The sequence below is a fragment of the Centroberyx affinis genome, unplaced genomic scaffold (genome assembly GCF_046629955.1).
Source record: "Centroberyx affinis isolate AG114_WGS23_722 - 3 ecotype Tasmania unplaced genomic scaffold, CSIRO-AGI_Caff_v1 ptg009742l_1, whole genome shotgun sequence".
Lineage (NCBI taxonomy): Eukaryota > Metazoa > Chordata > Actinopteri > Beryciformes > Berycidae > Centroberyx > Centroberyx affinis.
Window position 1 is genome coordinate 3391 of NW_027284628.1, and position 18579 is coordinate 21969.

Consider the following 18579-nt stretch of genomic DNA (forward strand, 5'->3'; position numbering starts at 1 on the left):
TGTAATATAAGGTTTGCGCTGTCCTGAACTGAACTTTTGAACTCGTGAAACGCGCGCTGCCTATCGCTCAACCTTTCAACCCTCCGACAAATGCCGAACGAAGCCGAACCGTCACGACAATTACGTCAGCCGCTCCTGCTTGTCTCGTTCGTTTTTTCGCCTGCTGCGTGCGAAGGAGAGCGAGAAAAAAAACGGCTCTCAGCAAAGCAACAAGAAGGAAGAGCAATGGCGACACTGGATCGCCAAATACCAAGTCCGGATACCTTCCTTTGCAAACCTTGGTCTTCCTTCGTCAGTGCGGCTAAATTACGTTTTGTTGACAGTAAGTTCGCACGCTGGTAACGTTGTTGCTTTTACGGGCAAAGTGTCGGGAAGTGCGTGGACCAACTGTCTGTGATTGAGTTGAGTAAAGCTCCTCCACCATGCAGGATCTGTCAAAGCTGAGGCAAAGTAACTGTCAAAATATTACTACGAAATGCAATAATAATAGGTTGCTGTAACAGTCTCGGACAGGCAGGTGAGCCACGCTCACTTTTCCAGTGCAGACTTTGCATGGTTGAAGCGTGCAATAATGATTTGTTCAACTGTCCAGCTCTAAGTTTGTTGTTAGCTTTGACAGCTCCACTTGATTTAGGAAGCCAGCTCAGGCGCTAGCAAGCTAGTGCTAACCTGCTAGCCAGTTCAATCCAGCATGGCTCCATGCATGGCCCCAAAGTTTGTTGTGGACGTCCCTGCATGTTTATAATTGGCTGTTTTGTTTTTTCAAATGCAGACTCGTCCTTGAAGAACAGCGAGAAAGAGCTTTGCAGCCTTGGTGACGCCGTGAAACTCAGCAAAGAAGGTGAGGAAGTTGAACTAATGGCTACTTGACGCAGTCACTCAAAGGTTGACTTGTTGTTGTTGGTGTGATGTTGATGTTGTAGTTTGACAAGTACCATAACGTCACATGCATTGCAGCATCAAAGATGGCAGGCTAATTTTATGCCACTTCTTACAGAAATTTCCAGTGCTGGTCATCGGTGCTTTCCAATTACTATTTTTCAGTGATATCAGTGAAGTCATATTAATCAAATTAGATGCCTTTAGTTGAAAGATACACTTCTGCTCTGGTGATTACTAGAGCCATCTGACAGCTCACCAAAGGGCTGCAGGCTGGCCCACTGCTCTAGTGGTTAAGGAGACAGTCCTTCAACCAACTGACCTTCAAGTCCTGTGTCTGCAAGCATTCACGCTGCTGAAGTGTCATAGAGCAGTCACTGGATCCCTGACACTGACTTCTGACCTCCCTGGAGAAAAGACAATTTCCCAGTGGGGATCAATAAAGAATCTTTATTATTTGAGCCAATTTCAGTTCAGTGGTAAAGCATTTAAAAACAAGTAAATTTCATTATGACTGAGCTTTCATGCTACTCGAAATTGATGAGACCAAAATATAGCTGGAGAGCAGGGCTCTCAGGACCTAATTGTAAGAAATATCTTGCCCTGTAACCCAGGGTTATTCATTTAAACATACTGCTATTCTAGTAATGTCGGTACTCAGAAATCCATTTTTCACTCCAACACATAGTTCAAGAAAAACGGTCATAAGTTGCTCCAAAATTCTCTGGACATGTAGCCTACAGTATGTGTCAGCAGCAGTTAACTAAAGGTGCGTGTACTGGTGTGTGTGTGTGTGTGTACTGTAGAGTATCTTTAAACTCAATATTTATGCCAGAAGCTGACAAGACCCAACTGCACCTGATGGGCTCAGCTAGGGTTTGGCTGAAATATTTCTTAATTTATTGTGTTTCAGGCAGGCTCTTTTCAAAGCTGCTGTTGAAAAATACATGAAAAATACATAGTGTGTGTGTGTGTGTGTGTGGGGCCCTGCTGCCCTTGAGCTGTAAGTGGGAGCCATTCCCCCCCAGGGACAGAGCCAGAGGAGTTTCTCCGAGGCTAACCACTCACAAACACACATAGACACACACACTTTGCAGTAACACACTAGAGCGTGAGTCGTTCCTGAAAGTTTGAGTCTGCTCCAACCCTCACACACGCGCTCGCACACAAACACACGCATAAACACACAGAGCCAGAGAAGCTCTTCTCACTCTCACTGGTCAAATACCACCCCCACACACACTCACATGCCTCATCTTCCTCTCTCAGAGCCAGACTGGAGTGGTGTCCCCAGAATTGCTGATCTGTTGGCAACATGACACTAAGGCCTGCTGAGAGTGATACACACACACACACACACAAACCTGAGGAACACACAAGGAGACACATTGTAAATGCTTTGTATATTTATATCTAATTAAATATGTACTGATTCATATAAGATTAAAATAATACATGGTTTAATGACTAACAGTCTCCGATACATGCACATACGCACACACAGATTTCCAGATGATGAGGTCAGGCCGACAGTAATGAATGTGTGGCGCAGGAGATGATTGGTATCTCGTGTCTCTCTCACTCTCGCTCTCTCTCTCTCTCGTACGCACAGAGTAGAGATGATGACGACTGACAGCAACATAGTCTGACCAGACTAGCAGCCAGTGTCATCATCACTCTAGAAATAGGGGCTGCCGTAATGCTGCTATTAGTGTGTTTACTACTCTATCTAGTAAAGGTTTACATTAGAGATGCACCGATTGCAATTTTCTTGGCCGATTCCGATTTTTTAAAAGTCTGACCTGCCGATTCCGATTTTGGCCGATTCCGATTTTCTTTCTAAGAACTATAATTGACAGCACACACAAACATTTTTGTAACTTTTCTTTAATCGAAAATTAAAATTCAATTGTATGTTCATAATAAAACATTGACTATTAATTACATTTTCTCCAAAACTGCACCAGGTTACAGGACCTTCTCTCACTCTCATTCAAACAAATCTCAAAATAAAAAAGTGCTCCAGGTTACTGGACAGAGCTTTTTTGAACAAATAAAATCCAAATTAAAATGAATTGCAGTATATCCCACTTTATACTTTCCTGAAAGAAAACAGGTGCAACAGATCTATATAACAACACACAGATTATTACTATTATGGACTATTATACAACAGGTAGTTCCGACCAAGCACTCTGATTGGTCAACTAGACATTTAGAACGTGATCAAATCAGCATGACAGCACACCAAGCCGTGCTCATCACTAAATATTACTCCGCCATATTATCATACAATATATTTAAATATAACGCTACACTAACTCTGTTCAGCCTTGATGTTACCAGACGCTCTGGCATCCTCCATCAGCTGTGCCGGTGAGTCGGTGACACGGCGCTACTAGCTTAAAAATACATGTGAAGTTCGCGGACATAGTTAAATCTGTCCATGGAAAAAATATTTTTTTCAGCAGATATCTTAGTTACAACAAGATTGAGCTAGCAAGGCAGTTTTGTGTTTATATGTGTGGTATTTATTCAGTTTAGGAAATCCCGCGATCTCTAGAAAGCATTAGCTCAAGTTGGCTGGCTGACTCAACAGGGACTAGAAATCGTCTCTGTTGCTAGGTCGTTACTAAGGCTCCGCCTACTTGCTGGAGTAGTAAACTAGGTTCCATTACATAGGAGTCTACTGACGTGACTGATTGTTTTCCAGTTATTAGTCAGACCCCATGTATTTCCAGGGAAACGGAGATAACACTAGCAAAAAGTTTTTTGTTGTTGGTAACTGTTGTATAATCGCAATATTACACTCGAAGGTGTGCGTTACCGTCATTATTGGCACGACAGTGATGCGCCGAGGTCCGTAAGCATCACAGTAACGCACACCCTCTCGTGTAATATTGCTTAATTACAGCGGAGTTTTTACCGTTGTCTTAAATTTGACCGGCACAGAATCGGATATATGAGACTGATCGGCCGGTCACCGGTCATGGCCGATCAGCTGAAAACCGGCCGATCCCGGTCACCGGCCGATCGATCGGTGCATCTCTAGTTTACATTGCACCGGTTCTGCACTGTTCTCATGCTGGGTCTACTGTGGGCATGGTGCTGTGTTAGTGCCACGCTGCTACAGGCATGGGAGACTATCAGTGCCATGTTGTACCCATGCTGGGTCTACTGTGGGTTTGGTGCATGCATTGGTTTTCAGTCAGAATGCTGAGCCAATACCAAGTATATTTGGGTACTTCACCAGCACACTTTGAGCATACATGTACTGAACTGAGCTGTGCACAAAACAAATTGGAACAACGTACCACACTGTGCCAGTATGGATGTGGCACAATACAGTATGCAATACATATGCTGTTTACTCTGTTCCTAACCAGACTGTTTCAACAGGGGGTTTGGGAACTGCTTTCATGTAGCAGACAACTCAGAGTCAGTAATGAGGAGTTTGGCTGCCGCTGTCTGCATTCAAATTATTTAGCATGAAATTAGTCACATTAGCCTGTCAACTCTGGAATACAATTGAACGAAATGATGCATAAATCTCTTGCACTTCTTGCAAATCCCTTACAGCGAGGTCTAGCTGCCTACAGTAGACTCAAGATTCATGGCATTTTGCCATATCAAAGATTGCATGGAATTTGTCTCAGTGAAAAATACATAAAAACAAGACAGCACAAACTCAACATCAAGGAACCTGATAAGTCCATATATGGCCAGGATTAAAGTATAATATCAAACAAATAAGAAAAATGTGTGACAGAACTGATAAATAAAAAGTGTAGCCAGTTGTTCAAAAGTTTGGCTCCCTCTGGGTCGATGCTGGGATGTAAATGAGCCTGTCTGTGTAAAGAGAAGTAGAGTAGACTAGGTGTCATTGTATTCAGCTCAGATGCAGGACTGCAGCTATAGATCGTTTCACCTCCTGTGACCTGTTAGTGAAATGATCCTCATAGTTTGTTTAACAAATGGCCTCATGGGATAATCAGAATTTCTTTAGAAGGAGTTAACTTTTTCAGCCTGGGTCCTATTTTGAGTTAAAATCCCTACCTGAATTTCATCAGTCAATATTTTAAAAACACTGGTGATTCTGCACTCAAAAAACATTTTAAAAGCAACAGGCTTATAATGACTTGAAACTTTACTTTTACTTTCATGCCATCAATTTTTATGGAGGAGTTTTCAAATGATGGATGTCTCATCTCTGAGTGACACTAGCTCAGTTTCTCTCTGGGCTCATTAAAGCATATTGCTATTGTGGACAGGTTTTACTCATAAGAAACAGAACCCATAATTTTAGAAACGCTATGATCCTACTGAAAAAAAAGGGGACTTGGGCATCCTGCTAGATCCTAGAACGATGTTGAACTCTAGAAGGCCTAGTTTCTTAACTGGGGCATTTTATTAGCAATGGAGGGAACAGACCAGTACGTAGCCTGGGCCCTGCAACAGTAAGCAGGTTGGGAAATAATCACCAGCTGCCAGCCAAGCGCTGGTAAGTTTGTTTACTCTATCAGCCATTTTGGCAGGATACCAACCATTATTTGGTGCTTCTATTTTAACAATCTAGCTGGCTGGTAAATTAATGAAATGAAATGGGATAAACCAGCCACTGTGGCCTATGGTACTGTGGTAGCACATTGATTTTTCAGAAATTAGGCCTCAAGAATTCCCCAAGTTGATTAGTTATAGGTTAGTCACACAGTGAAACATTTTGTTGTGGTTTTGTTACAGCTGCAGTATTACTGTATTCTAGGTCAACAAAACTACAAGCTTCTAGAGAAAGAGTGGGTAACGCTCTCTTCTTTGTCTCTGTCTCTCTCACAAGCCTCGATAGTCAGTGCTCTCAAAGCACTGATTCACCAATAAGTTCATTTTCGTCACTTTCAAAATATTAATTCACCAATGGGAAGTTGTTATGCTAACTCTAAATGTACTCATTGGCCATTGAGACATTGTTTTAGTAGCTCTAAATATGCTTATTCACCAGTGAGTGATTGTTTTCGTAGTTCATTCTCTGGCCTGTCAGTCATTTGGCAGTCGGCTACGGCAGTTGGCTTGAGACACACACACACAGACACACACGCAAACACACACGCACACACAGGCTGCAGAAATAGGCTACATACTCTGTTTGCATTTGCCTTGGCAGATGCAGAGGAAATTGCATTCATGCTTTTATAAGTACTTGCACTAAGTCACTTTCTGTTAGTGTAACTCTTGGGATTTGCCATTTGCCAGAAAATCATTTTTTCCAATCATGAATTTTGATTGGTTTATTTCATTTAGCAGGGCCCTGCTGATAGGTTATGAACGAGAAAATGTGTCCATATCCTCACAAAAGGATCACAGGAAAACCACATAAACTCTGTGTTGATGTTGATCATCTTTTTGAACAGAAACACATGGGCCAATTGGCCACTTGTTGAGCTGAGCTAACCCGCTAGCGATGCTACCAGTCTCTCTTCATTCCTGCTCACATTACAAAGTCATTCATCCTTACCACTTTACAGTCTGTTGACTGCAGTGACAACAAATATGTACAAATTTTTCCCCACTCAGCCTCACCTCTCCATTTGTGTCTATATTATCATGGCTTTAGTCAGTCCGCTCTCAGTTTAATTGAATCAGAATGTAAACAAACACTGCAGTTTATTTGCCGATGACAGAACTAGGTGTCGTTGCCTTTTGGTCTGGGGCAGCAGTCATCTAGAAGTTAGAGAAGTGTGATTGTGTCCAGAATGTCACCTGTTCAAATCCTGGACCGTGCCTGCTTGGGAAATCTGGCTAGGGAAAGTGAGTAAGCAACACTCTCCTCTCCCTCAACAGCTATTAGCCAAGGTGCCCTTGAGCAAGGCATCGAACCCCTAATTGTTTTTCTCAGCGATTTAACAGTAGAAGACTGTGGTTGTACTGGTCAGGTCCCAGGTGTGGATGTATGTTTTACTATGAATGTGAAGCAGCCTGTTGGCTGAAAAACTCCATAATAGTTTTGATATGACAACTTTTCTGTTGCAGTGTTCTTTAAATTATATTTTATTATATTGCTTGTTTTTATGTTGATACTTCTTTTGTTTTATTACTTGGGCTCCTCTTTAACTATTACTACTGCTACTTAACCCTTTCATTGGTCTTTAGTATTTACTTACTCTTCAAGCAATATCAACATAACTCATCATAGCTGAGTAATGAGATGCCTCCTCCAGTGATCATGACAACCTCAGTGTGCATGTGTGTCCTTGAAGCCTTCATATATGAGTAATGAAACCTACTCTGACCTTGTGGGCCCACACACACACACACACACATACACACACACACGCTCAATCAGTCACACACTCGGAGAAGCATGTTAGGCATCTCTCAGACACACACACGTAAGCTGTGTACATATGTGCGTAATGAGCCACATTTTGACCTTGAGTGGCCTAGCAGATCTTTTTCCTCTCCTGCCCCTGCTTTACACACACACACACACACACACACACACACACACACACACAGGCACTCTGATAGGCACTAAGCACGACTGCTGGCCTCTTTGGCATTCCAGATGACAGAAAACACGCCAGCAATGCAAGGTCATGACGATGCGCACCCATACACAGACACCCACACATTCTCTGCTTTTTTCCCCTCGTGAACTTACACAAACAGACGTGCGCGCACACACACACACACACACATCTCACCTCCCCCCAGTGAGTCTGGTTTAAGCCCCATGCTAATAAGTGTGATGATTTCTGTCAGCAGAGCTTGTTTGGGTACAGGAAGATTAGGTTCTGAGAGCTAAGCCGAAAGAGATAATAACTGTTTTCTATTGGACGTGTTTGTCTTTGTCAATATTTGAATATGTCTTGAATATTTGTTGGGTGGGTGAGGTTGTCTAGTTGTCATGCATCTCTTGTCATGTCACCGTTAACTCTCCCGGCATAGTAATGCCGTCTTTTCCTTTTTGAACTAGAGAGGTTTGTCTGTCTGTCTTTTTTTTTTTTCTGTTTACCTGTTTCTGTCTGGCTTCCCATTCTGTCTGTGTTTTAAGGGAGTACACCAAATATTTGGGAGATTGCCCCCCGTTAAGTGAACAACACAGACAAGTGTCCCCGATAGATGCTTTGCTCCGGTACTTCAGCATACATTATGTTGAGTGATAGTAGGCCACTTGCATTATCTCAAAAGTGAGAAAATGAGATTGTAGCAGCTCTAAAGTTAAACAAGTAATCTGAAATGATATGTGATTCAGTCTGGCAGTTTTGTGTAGGTTAAATAAAATATGATTAGAACAAAATACTCCTTTGAACTAGCAGGGAGTGCTTTCACTGTTTCCATAGGGAGTGAATGTGTTTGGCAATGGGAGACTGTTGACAGCTAAAGATCACTGTGCAGTGGATGAATGTGTTGTTGCTCACCTGAAATAGTTTTTAAAAATAAGCCTTGCTGTAAAAGCTGGATTGAGTTAATAATAATACTTTTTTTCATTTTTAAAATGTTGGAATCTGCAGGCCTTATAATAAAAACCATTAACAATTTAGTATTACTGAGAGGTCAGTCCCTTTACTTTGGATAATGCTAGTCGCCTACGATCACTCAGCATAGCGTATGCTGAAGAGTAAGCTTGGAGCACCGGAGCAAATGATCCACCAGGGACACATGGGTGATTTCAATGTCAGTGTTCTCATCACATAATTGAGCAACAGGCCAATCTGCCAAAAACTCGGTGTATTCCTTTAACTCTAACTCTCCTATCTGTGTGTCCGTTCCAGAGATGCATGTTTCCTCAGTCTGATTTTTCTGTTTTAATTTGTGTTCTTTTCTCCACGTGTCTGTTTCAGAGATGCTTGTTTACAGCCAGTTTCCAGCGCTGGAGGATTTCTGTCTTGTTGTCTGCCACGTCTGCAACCAGGTGGTCACTCCCCAGGGCATCCTCACACACTATGGTAAGACACACATACACACACACACACACCCCTCAGGGCATAGTCACACACTACGATGACACACACACTCGCACACACAAACCTCAGGGTGTCTTCAGTCCTCACACATGCACACACACCCAAAAGCATTCAGATCAATAAAATAAATTCAGTTTATCCCTGCAGGGCACGTTTAAACATATCCTCCCTACTACTTATCCTCCAAACAAAGAAACAATACTGAACACTGTGCTCATGCCTAATAATACTTAGCAGTTGAAAAACACTGAATAATTTACAGAACAATCGACCCGATGAATGTGCCGTTGTGCACAAGCCTTTTACAGGGCTCTCATTTTTTCCCAAGGAAATAAACATAGGAGCATTACCAATTATGAAAATGCTCATCCCTACTTTCAACATAAAGCTGCACAGCCAGCAAGGTGGGGTGCATTTTTGCCAAGGAGCACATGTGCTCAACAGGCTGAAAATATGCATCCATACATTGAACCTCAAGCAGCAAGTGTGCCCCTTTCTTGATGCTGAGTTCTTAAACAGGATTAGAAATCTCTTAGATTACTTCCATGTCTTTAAAAGTTGTAGAATTGGACAGAAAGTCTGGAAACTTGCTTTTAGCGGCATATATACATACGATACACACATGCACTACTGTACATGCTTTATACACTTGTAGACTCATTTCATATATTGTGGTATTTGTTGTTGTGAAGAATAATCTCCAGTGACAGACCTTAATGGCATAGTTGGCAGTCATATTGCCCAGCTGCTATCGGTGTCCATCCATCATATTGAATGTCAAACAAAACACAAAAATGCAGGCAAGAAATAAAAGTTTTGAAAAAGTATGGAATTTGAAAGTGGAAAATGTTTAGAAAGTGCATTCATGCATTTATCTTGAAGAGCCTTTGTTGCTGAAATGGAAGCACTGTAGGACCCGACTCTCATTGGCCCTCTGCCCCGTCCGTCGACCACTTGTTTGTGTTTGATTGTGGCTCTACTGAGCGCGCTCGCATCTGCCTGGGAGCTGCTGCTTCCTTCTGTTGGTGGCACGTGCACCAGCCTGAGCCTTCTGTTTGAGCTGGGGGAGACACATGGTCACGCATAACGAACACACACACACAAACACACACACACACACACACACACACACACACATTCTGTTTCTCTCTGAGTGGAGAGAGGCCAGCGGTGTTATATGCACACACATTCTCGCTTTCTCTTTCTCAGCAGAAAGAGGTCAGTGGTGCTGTGAGACACACACACACACACACACACACTGAGACACACACGCACACACACACACACACACACACACTGAGACACACACACACACACACACAAACTCACACACACACACACACACACTTAGGCTCCTGGCAGCCAGTGTTGTTTTGTGCCTGGTCCTGCCCCCTGCAGGCCCCCGTTGTTGGCAGTGTTTCTGCTCACTGACACACACACACACACACACAGAGTCGGGTAACAACAGGTCTTAAACACACACACCCAGTAGGAGAGGGAATCTCCAGAGAGCGTCCCATAAAACATTAGAATGATCCACGACCACAATATGATAATAAGGAGGCATCCTAGTGGCTCAGTGGGCACATGGCAATTAATTTCAAAGTTGGGATGAATCCTGTTAGTAATGTTTGTTGCATCTCACCACCTCTCTTTCTCCTCCACCTCTCCTATTACTGTCCACTGTATAATCTCTAATACAACAGTAATGACTTAAAATAATCTAAAAAATACTATTAATGCAGTGGACACACTGTGTTTGATGTATTGACATAATGTTGCAGTGATAAAGTATCACTATATGATTTTAGTACAGTGTTCATACCTAGGTTTGAAAAATACATAAAATAAATTTGATGATTTCAAGGTCTTAAAGTTTGGGAATTTCACAAAGAAGTCCAGAAAGTATGGAAAAACACAGTTGTTTAGTCCTGATACAAAAATAACAACATATTTTATGTTATTGGAAAAGTATGAATTTAAAAAAAAAAAAAAATAGAAAACATGTAGGAACTCTGATAGCATCAACACCGTCATGCCTTAACAAACAAGTTCTTTCATGTCATCACTGCCATCTTTAAAAACAAATTTTACCACTGAGTTGATTAATTAAAATTTGAAGAAAGCAGTATATGCAATGTACTGCTCCTACTTGCTGAGTGGTTTGCCTTCAGGAACTAGGCCAGTCAAGATACTGTTGTATGCATTTCCTGCCATTGTTGGACATTCCCATGTCAGTGTAGTATCCTCACAAGTATAGTGCTATTGTTAAATCACGGTGAATCTACTTTTGATGTTGTGACAGGTACAGCATTTGTATTCAAATATAATGTCCTAGCGTGTGTATTTGGTATTTGTGTCTGTGTGTCTATCCTGGTATCTGCTTTCATGGTTGACCTCTGCATCGAGTCAACAGGGAGGCTTTACATACGCGCACGCACGCACGCACGCACACACACACACACACACACACACACACACACACACACACACACACACACACACATAAAGGGGGTTGGTTGCCTCGAGGCTCAGTGGCTCCCAGTTATGCATGCCCAGTTTGCTGCTCTGCTCTGCTGTGTGTGGAGAAGAGAGTGGTTATTACTTTAATCTCAGACTTGTGCAAAATAGCTGTTTAATATGCCACATCTGCTGTTCAAATTAGGTTAAGATATATCTTACGCCTCACAGGTTTATGCCATTTAGTGCATGTGTTTATCCAAAGCTTCTTACAGTAATGCAAGCACATACATTCTTAGCATAAGTGGCCCCAGTGGGAAACAAATTCAATCCCTAAATCCTGGCAGTGTTAGGGCCAAAGAGAAAATGGTTTCACACTCGTATGAACTAAAAGGCCTATGGACGGACCAGGGAGTTATGGTGACATTTTCCCAATGAGCATGCATGCTGTCACATTGAATGTATCGGAGTACAAGGAAGAAATCTAGGAGCATGATCAGCAGAAATAATTGAAAATACCTATCGCTATTTTAAATCTGAGATTACTAAGGATGGGACAATATATCGAAATTCAATATATCGCAATGCAAAAATATGACAATACGTATCATGGGACGGAAAAATTAATTGTGATATTAGCTCCATGTTATTCTGCTGTAGTAATCACAAATGAGACAGCTTGACCATCACAATTTCACAAGCTCTCCATCCAAATTATATTATTCACTCTTTGTAATGACATTTTAAAATTGGTGTTTACATTCTAGTGAGCCAGTGCAGAAAGAGTTGTGACACAGAAATGTTTATTTATTACATCGTATCGTGTTTGTATTGAATCCTGAAACCCACATCGCGTATCGAATCGTATTGTGAGATATGAAAATCCTCCCATCCCTAGAGATTACACATGTGCCCCTTAGTGAGTTTTCTAATTAGCATGAATATATTTTAAGGAGCACATGCGACTCAAATGGCAGCGCTGTGGAGCCCTGCACACCATGACAAAATAGCAGTGTCAGAAGATATAATTGATGTTTTTTTAAATTGCAAGTGATGTCTCTGCTTTTGAGGCGCTGCAAGTGTTAGGCAAGATAAATGGGAACCGCACAATGTATTCAGATATTGCTGCTGTGTATTCCTTCCAACTCTCTCATCTACTTCAGCTTCTTCTTTTCTTCTCTCTCTCTCTCTCTCTCTTTCTCTCTCTCTCTCTCTCTCTTCCCCTCTCCCTCGCTGGTCGACCGCTGCGTGTGTCTGAATAAGCAGAGTGATTGAGGAAAGGGTCATGTTGAGTATCTCTGTCTTTTTCTTTCTTTTTCTACTTGCCCCCCCCCCCTCTCTTCTTCTTTCTTTCCCTCTTTTCTCTGTAGTGGTGGATTAATTGAGCTCTGACTCGGAGGCAGGTGGAAAAAATACTTCCTTTGCTTTTAGTTTCATTTCACTCCTGACTTTCAAGTGTTTGGGCCGTTCAGTGCTTCCGTGTGTGTGCGTGTGTGTGTGTGTTCCTGTGTATGTGTGTGGGCTGTGGTGCAGTTGTTCCACATTACATTTGGCTATTGTTGGAAACTTTTGCCCTTAACCAGAGAAGTTTTTCTTTTATTTTACTGGTGGTGTAGCTTATTTCAATTATCATTGTGGCTCGGCTATGGCTGAAGTGTTGGTTGAGGCCAATTAGACTGCAAGCTGCGACATCAAGGCTAGGTAATTCTTTTTTTTTTCTTTTTTTTTCTCTCTGATCTTGGCACTCTTCATCTTGTTTATTCTTTCTGTCTCTCTCTAGAATTCTCTGTTTTTTCTTTTTCCCTCCTGCTTTTCTAATTTTCTCTTTTCTTTCTCTTCTTTCTCTCTCTCTCGCTCTCTCTCTCTCTCTCTCTCTCTCTCTCTCTTCTCTCTCTCTCTCTCTCTCTCTCTCTCTCTCTCTCTCTCTCTCTCTCTCTCTCTCTCTCTCTCTCTCTCTCTCTCTCTCTCTCCTTCACTCCCTCTCTAGATGTAAACAAACCCAGCTGAGCTCTGAGAGCCTCTGCTTCCTCTTCCTGCGGTGGGTCCGCCCACAGGCTGAGCCAGCAGCCAATCGGTGGCCAGCTGGGCTCTCAGCATTGCCATAACGACGGACAGGAGAGTGTAGTAGTGAGGGTGCCCTTGTAGTTGAGTGGATTAGTGACCTTGCCTGGGCAGCCGTCCATGTATTGTAAATCTGTACGGGTAGCTCCAATCTGGCTCCTTACTCACTTGAAGAGTTCTATTCCTAAACACGACACATCTGTTTTTGGGGAAAAAAAGAAAAACAATAGCCAGTTTTTCATTCATTTTCTCTTAAATATAGAACGAGAACCACACTGTAAAAAGTTAAATCATTTTGTCGGCTAAGGAGTTAAGTTGCCTGCTATCATTTTGTGTTTATTTTACTATTGCACTCATTGGAAATTACTTGTGAGCTAGATACCTAAAACTTAAGTTACCTACTATCTTTATAAAAATCTCTATAATTTGTTTGAACTTGTGCTAAGCGTCATTTTGTAAGAATCACTGTTTTTTTTTTAAAATGGTAGGTTTTTCATTTTGGCTTTTTTTTTTTAAGATAATAAATTATGAAGAGGAAGGAAACAAAGTGCGGATGGCATGCAACAGCGGTTGTATGGCAGTCAAATTTGAACCCACAATGTCACAAGTACATGGTATATGGTATTGGCTTTATTATTCACTTTACTGTCTGGCAAAATAAAAAAACAAACAAATGCATTAGTAGTTAGAAGTGTGTGTGTGTGTGTGTGTGTGTGTGTAAAAAAAATCATCCTCTGTTCAAATACCAACCCTCCACACACACATACCCATGCACACATATAGTTTTCCAAAAACTGTCAGAGTGCTCAGTGGAGTGTAAACCTCCACTGAACCGTATAGCTGGGTCGACTGAATTGGTGTGGCTGTGATGTGTGAAACAGTGGCTTAAATTGTTACTGTTGTAGCTGCATACCTGTGAATGGGGCTCTGGACTTTGATCCTGCTAGTCTGAATACAGCTGCCTCCCTGACTGTCTGCTTCCAGTGGCCTATTTACACACCTGCCACACACACACACACACACACACACACACACACACACACACACAAACACAAATTATGCTAAAAAATCTCATATACTGTGCATGAAGTAGGCTTATATGTGCACACACATTGACATGCACAGCCGAACTCACACACACACTGTTGGTTGTACATACCTTGGACAGAAGTGCACGCACACACACACACAGACACATACACACACATTGGTGTCCACACGGCATCATGCCCACACACACACCTGCTATATAAATGCATACATTGGCTATACCTTTTATACACACACACACTCGCACACACTCGCCTTCTCTCACCTGTGGCACACTTTTATGTGCACTCATGCACTTTGAGCAAACACACAGGGTCAATCTGTTTATTCAGCCCTGTTGTTCCGACGTGCTGCTGTTAGTACTACTACACTCATTAACCGGGCTGTACATCATTGTGACACACACAAATGCTTGTGCCGCTTATTGGGTAGAGTATGACACCAATACTACCTCGGTCAGGGGTTTGTTTCCCAAAAGCACTTTGGGTAAAGGCGTCAACCAAATGGCATGTTGCCTCTGTATTACTATGTTGGTGAGGCTTTTCCTTAAATTAATCCCTTAACTTAATCCTGCTAATAGTCAAAACTCATCCTCACCTTAACCCCTAAGATACCTCTTGGTCAAAGTCGGGACAAACTACTGTATGTCCTCAGTTTTTCAGATATGCTGTTCCTGGTTATGTGTTAGTCTGCCTGTCTCTTCGTCACTGTGTGTGTACGTGTGTGTGTGTGCGTGTGTGTGCCTGGTATTAGGGAGTTGGCTGCAGCCGTCTTGGCTTCTACGTGACACTCGGTCTGCCAAGTGTATTTACACAAGGCCTGAGAAAAGATGTTCATGGACACTTCTGTTTATGTGTGAGTGTGTACTTCTGTGTATTTTTTCTATGTATTTATTTCTGGATATTGTTTAGTAGTCTGTATTTGTGTGTATGCATGTCGTTTTTGTGTGCGTGTGTGTATGTTTTCGAAGTGAATAATCATGACTCAGACACTTCTTATGATTAAACAAATGGCTCTACTTACTGTGTTCTCATAGTAAATCCTCAGACAGTTAGGACTTGAAACTGACTGCATTTCTCTAAATACATCATCAGTTACTGTTGACTACCTTTTTAAATTCAGCAGTCTGCGTCCTCTAGTCTCTGTGAGTTGCTTTATATATAGGGTTTATTTAATAATTTCCCCGCTCCCTGCTGCTTTTGATGTGCAACTTACCAGCGGGGCAGGAAACTAACCACAGCGGCTGGTTCATCATAAAATTCACCACTTTTCACTCTTTTACTGGTCAGCTAGATCTTTTGAAGAGATGATGATTGTTTACCTGCCAAAGCGGCTGGTAGATTAGACAAAATTACCAGCCACATCCTTCATTTACCATCATATTCCCCAACATGCTTACCAGTATACTATTTTTTATAGCAAAGCATGCATTTGTACACTTTTCCTCAGACATCTGTCTGTCTCACTCGATCTACTTGAAGGCTTTTTTACCAAGTAGCTTTACTTTTCCAGTATGTGTCTGGTTAGTATCTCGTTTGATCTTGTGGTGTGTGTGTTGGTATGCGTGTCTGTGCATCTGTGTGAGCTTACATGTGCATTTGTACTCAGACATCTGTCTTGGGCTATCTACTTGAAGGCCTTTTTGCAGGGATTCAGGCTACAACTTCAAATTTGAACCAAATGAAGGCATGAAGCAGATCATTAGGTGCTACTGTTTTTAACAGTGGACATGACAATCACATCACAGCTAATTTTATAGCAAAATGTTACAGTTAATGAGCAAATATGCACACCATTATTAAGACTGTAGAATTTTGTATATGTGTGTGTGTGCGTGTACTCCAGCACAATGTGTGTTTTTCCCCACCTCCTTTCTGTGTGTTTCTGACTTGTTCACTCCTCTGTTTTCATTCAGGTTCAGTAGTTTCCCAGTGAGACAGACAGAGAGAGACAGACTGTCCTGGACCACACCCCCTCATTCCCTCCCCACCCTACTCCCACAAAGACATGCATAGCAAAAACCGTAAGTGTGTGCTCCTCTCCTCTCCTGTCCTCGGTTTTCCCCTTCAGCCTCCTTTTGTTTTTTCCCTCTACCTTCTGTCTCTCAACCTCCTTTCACTTGTGTATTCTGATCAGATCTGGGTTGAGCGGTATTTACATATAATTTTTGGCATTTGCTTAAACTGCTTGGAGTTGGAACAGATGGGTGGGGTTTACCACATCAGGACACTTCAGATGGTGTCAGACAAATAGCTAATTACAGAAAAGTATGCTAAGTAGATTTTTAAATACTTTCCTGTGATCGTCTAAACTTTCTGGCACTGATTGTATTGTCTTCTGCATTACAACCCAGCCATCTGTCTGTGACCTGCATCTGATCATGATATTATATTCCCGAAAAGTACCAACTAGCGATGCATGATCTTTACTGTTAAGTACGCATCTTGTTAGTAGCAGTGCATATCCTGTGTTGATCTGTTGATCTTGTGGTATGTGTGTGAGTGTTGGTATGAATGTGTCTCTGCATTTATGCAAGCTTACTCATGCATTTGCGCATTTGTACTCATCTGTCTCAGTCATCTGTCTCGGTCTTTGCGTCTTTCAGAGAAGCGCCACAGCTCCCCCGTTCCCTCCAGGAGCCCTTTGGTCCCCATGAAGCCCAAGGCCCCTGCGGTGGCCCCCGCTGTGGCCCCCAGCCCCGGGGACACGCTGGCCTTCAGGGTCCCCAAGGATTACCCCCACTCCCGCTTCAGCAAGGCCCCACTCGCTGTCTACCCACCCAAGGGAGCTCGCAACAAGACATGGTGCGCACATACTGTTTCTCTTATTAGCATGGCTTACTTGCGCACTTGATTACTGAATTTATTCTTGAAGTTATTGAAGTTATTTTAATAACAACACACTTTTTTGTATAGCACTTTATAAAAACAGTTTACAACGTCTGTTTTAATCATTGGCAATAAAAACAACCATCATACTCGTAAAATAACAGTAAAAATAAGAAGGCACAAGGTAAGAAACTCAGACACTCACTGTTGTTACGCAAATAAAAAAAAATCAAGAGCGTGTGCATGCATACATGGACATACAGTATGTCTGTAACTGTATTTCTTCTTTCTACCCCCCTTCCCCACTTCTATTACTCCTGCCTCTCTGTCTCTCTACCCTCTGTTTCTCTCCCTATCTCCTTTCATCCTTTCCTCCCTCCATCTTTCCCTCTGTCCTTTCCTGTCTGTCACTCCCCTTCCTCTCTCCCTCTCTCTGCTCCATTCCTTTCTTTCCTCTTCTCTCTCTTTCTCTATATCCTGCCCTCTTCATCTTTTCCTCCTTCCCTCACCTTTCTCTCCCTCTACCCCCCCCAACAGACACACACACACACACACACACACACAAATGTATATCACTCACTCTAAGCTTCTCTTCCTCTCTCCCTTCATCTCTCCAGCGTGTCCCTCCCAGTCGTAAGCCTGGAGAAGATGCCCTGCCTCAGCCGAGCCGACGCAGCGTCACACATCCGCCTCACCTCTTCCTCCTCCTCCTCCTCCTCTTCCTCTTCCTCCCCCTCTCCCTCCTCCCTCAAATCCCCCTCCCTCACCCCGCCGGCCTCCCAACGCTCCGGCGAAAAGCTCGTGAACGGTCGCGGCACCGGTGGGCCGTCCACACCGCGCTCCGCCACGCCTCCGTCCTCTCTGGACGGGCGGCCCAGTCCGGCACGCTCTCCCCTGGATAGACGACTGTCATCCACCGCCTCTCCCTCCTCGCTGGATCGGAGACCCTCCCCGTCGCCCTCGCCCTCTCACAGATCCGGCGCCCCTCCACCATCATCATCATCGTCATCATCATCGCCGCTGCAGAGGAAGAACCAGAACGGAACGAAGACTTCCTCCACGTCGCACAAAAGACTCTCAGGTCAGTTTTGGAGTAAATTGATGCCAAGTTTCATGTTTTTTGTCATTTGTCAGTTTTCGTTGGCCATTTCTGTATTCATGCTGGCTTTTTCCAGCAATGCCACACTGACACAGTTCCACACTTTCACGCTCTGGAGCTTCCTAGCAAAACCACAGTCTTTTCCTGCTGGGAATTAAGTGCCTTGCTCATTGGCACCTCGACCACAGTTGTTGAGGGAGGGGAGAGCAATACCCTTTCATTTTCCCCGCCCACATTGGGA

General features: G+C 42.9%; 1 protein-coding gene across 1 annotated transcript; it reads left to right on the plus strand.

The window, feature by feature from the left end:
* Positions 1-210: 210 nt before the first annotated feature.
* LOC139640536 (ataxin-7-like protein 1) lies at positions 211-18320 on the plus strand (the record flags this gene model as incomplete). Its single annotated transcript, XM_071514711.1, has 5 exons — positions 211-322; positions 773-841; positions 8718-8822; positions 17017-17215; positions 17857-18320. Coding segments are annotated over exons 1-5 (934 nt in total), but the record flags the coding sequence as incomplete, so codon positions are not given.
* Positions 18321-18579: the final 259 nt, after the last annotated feature.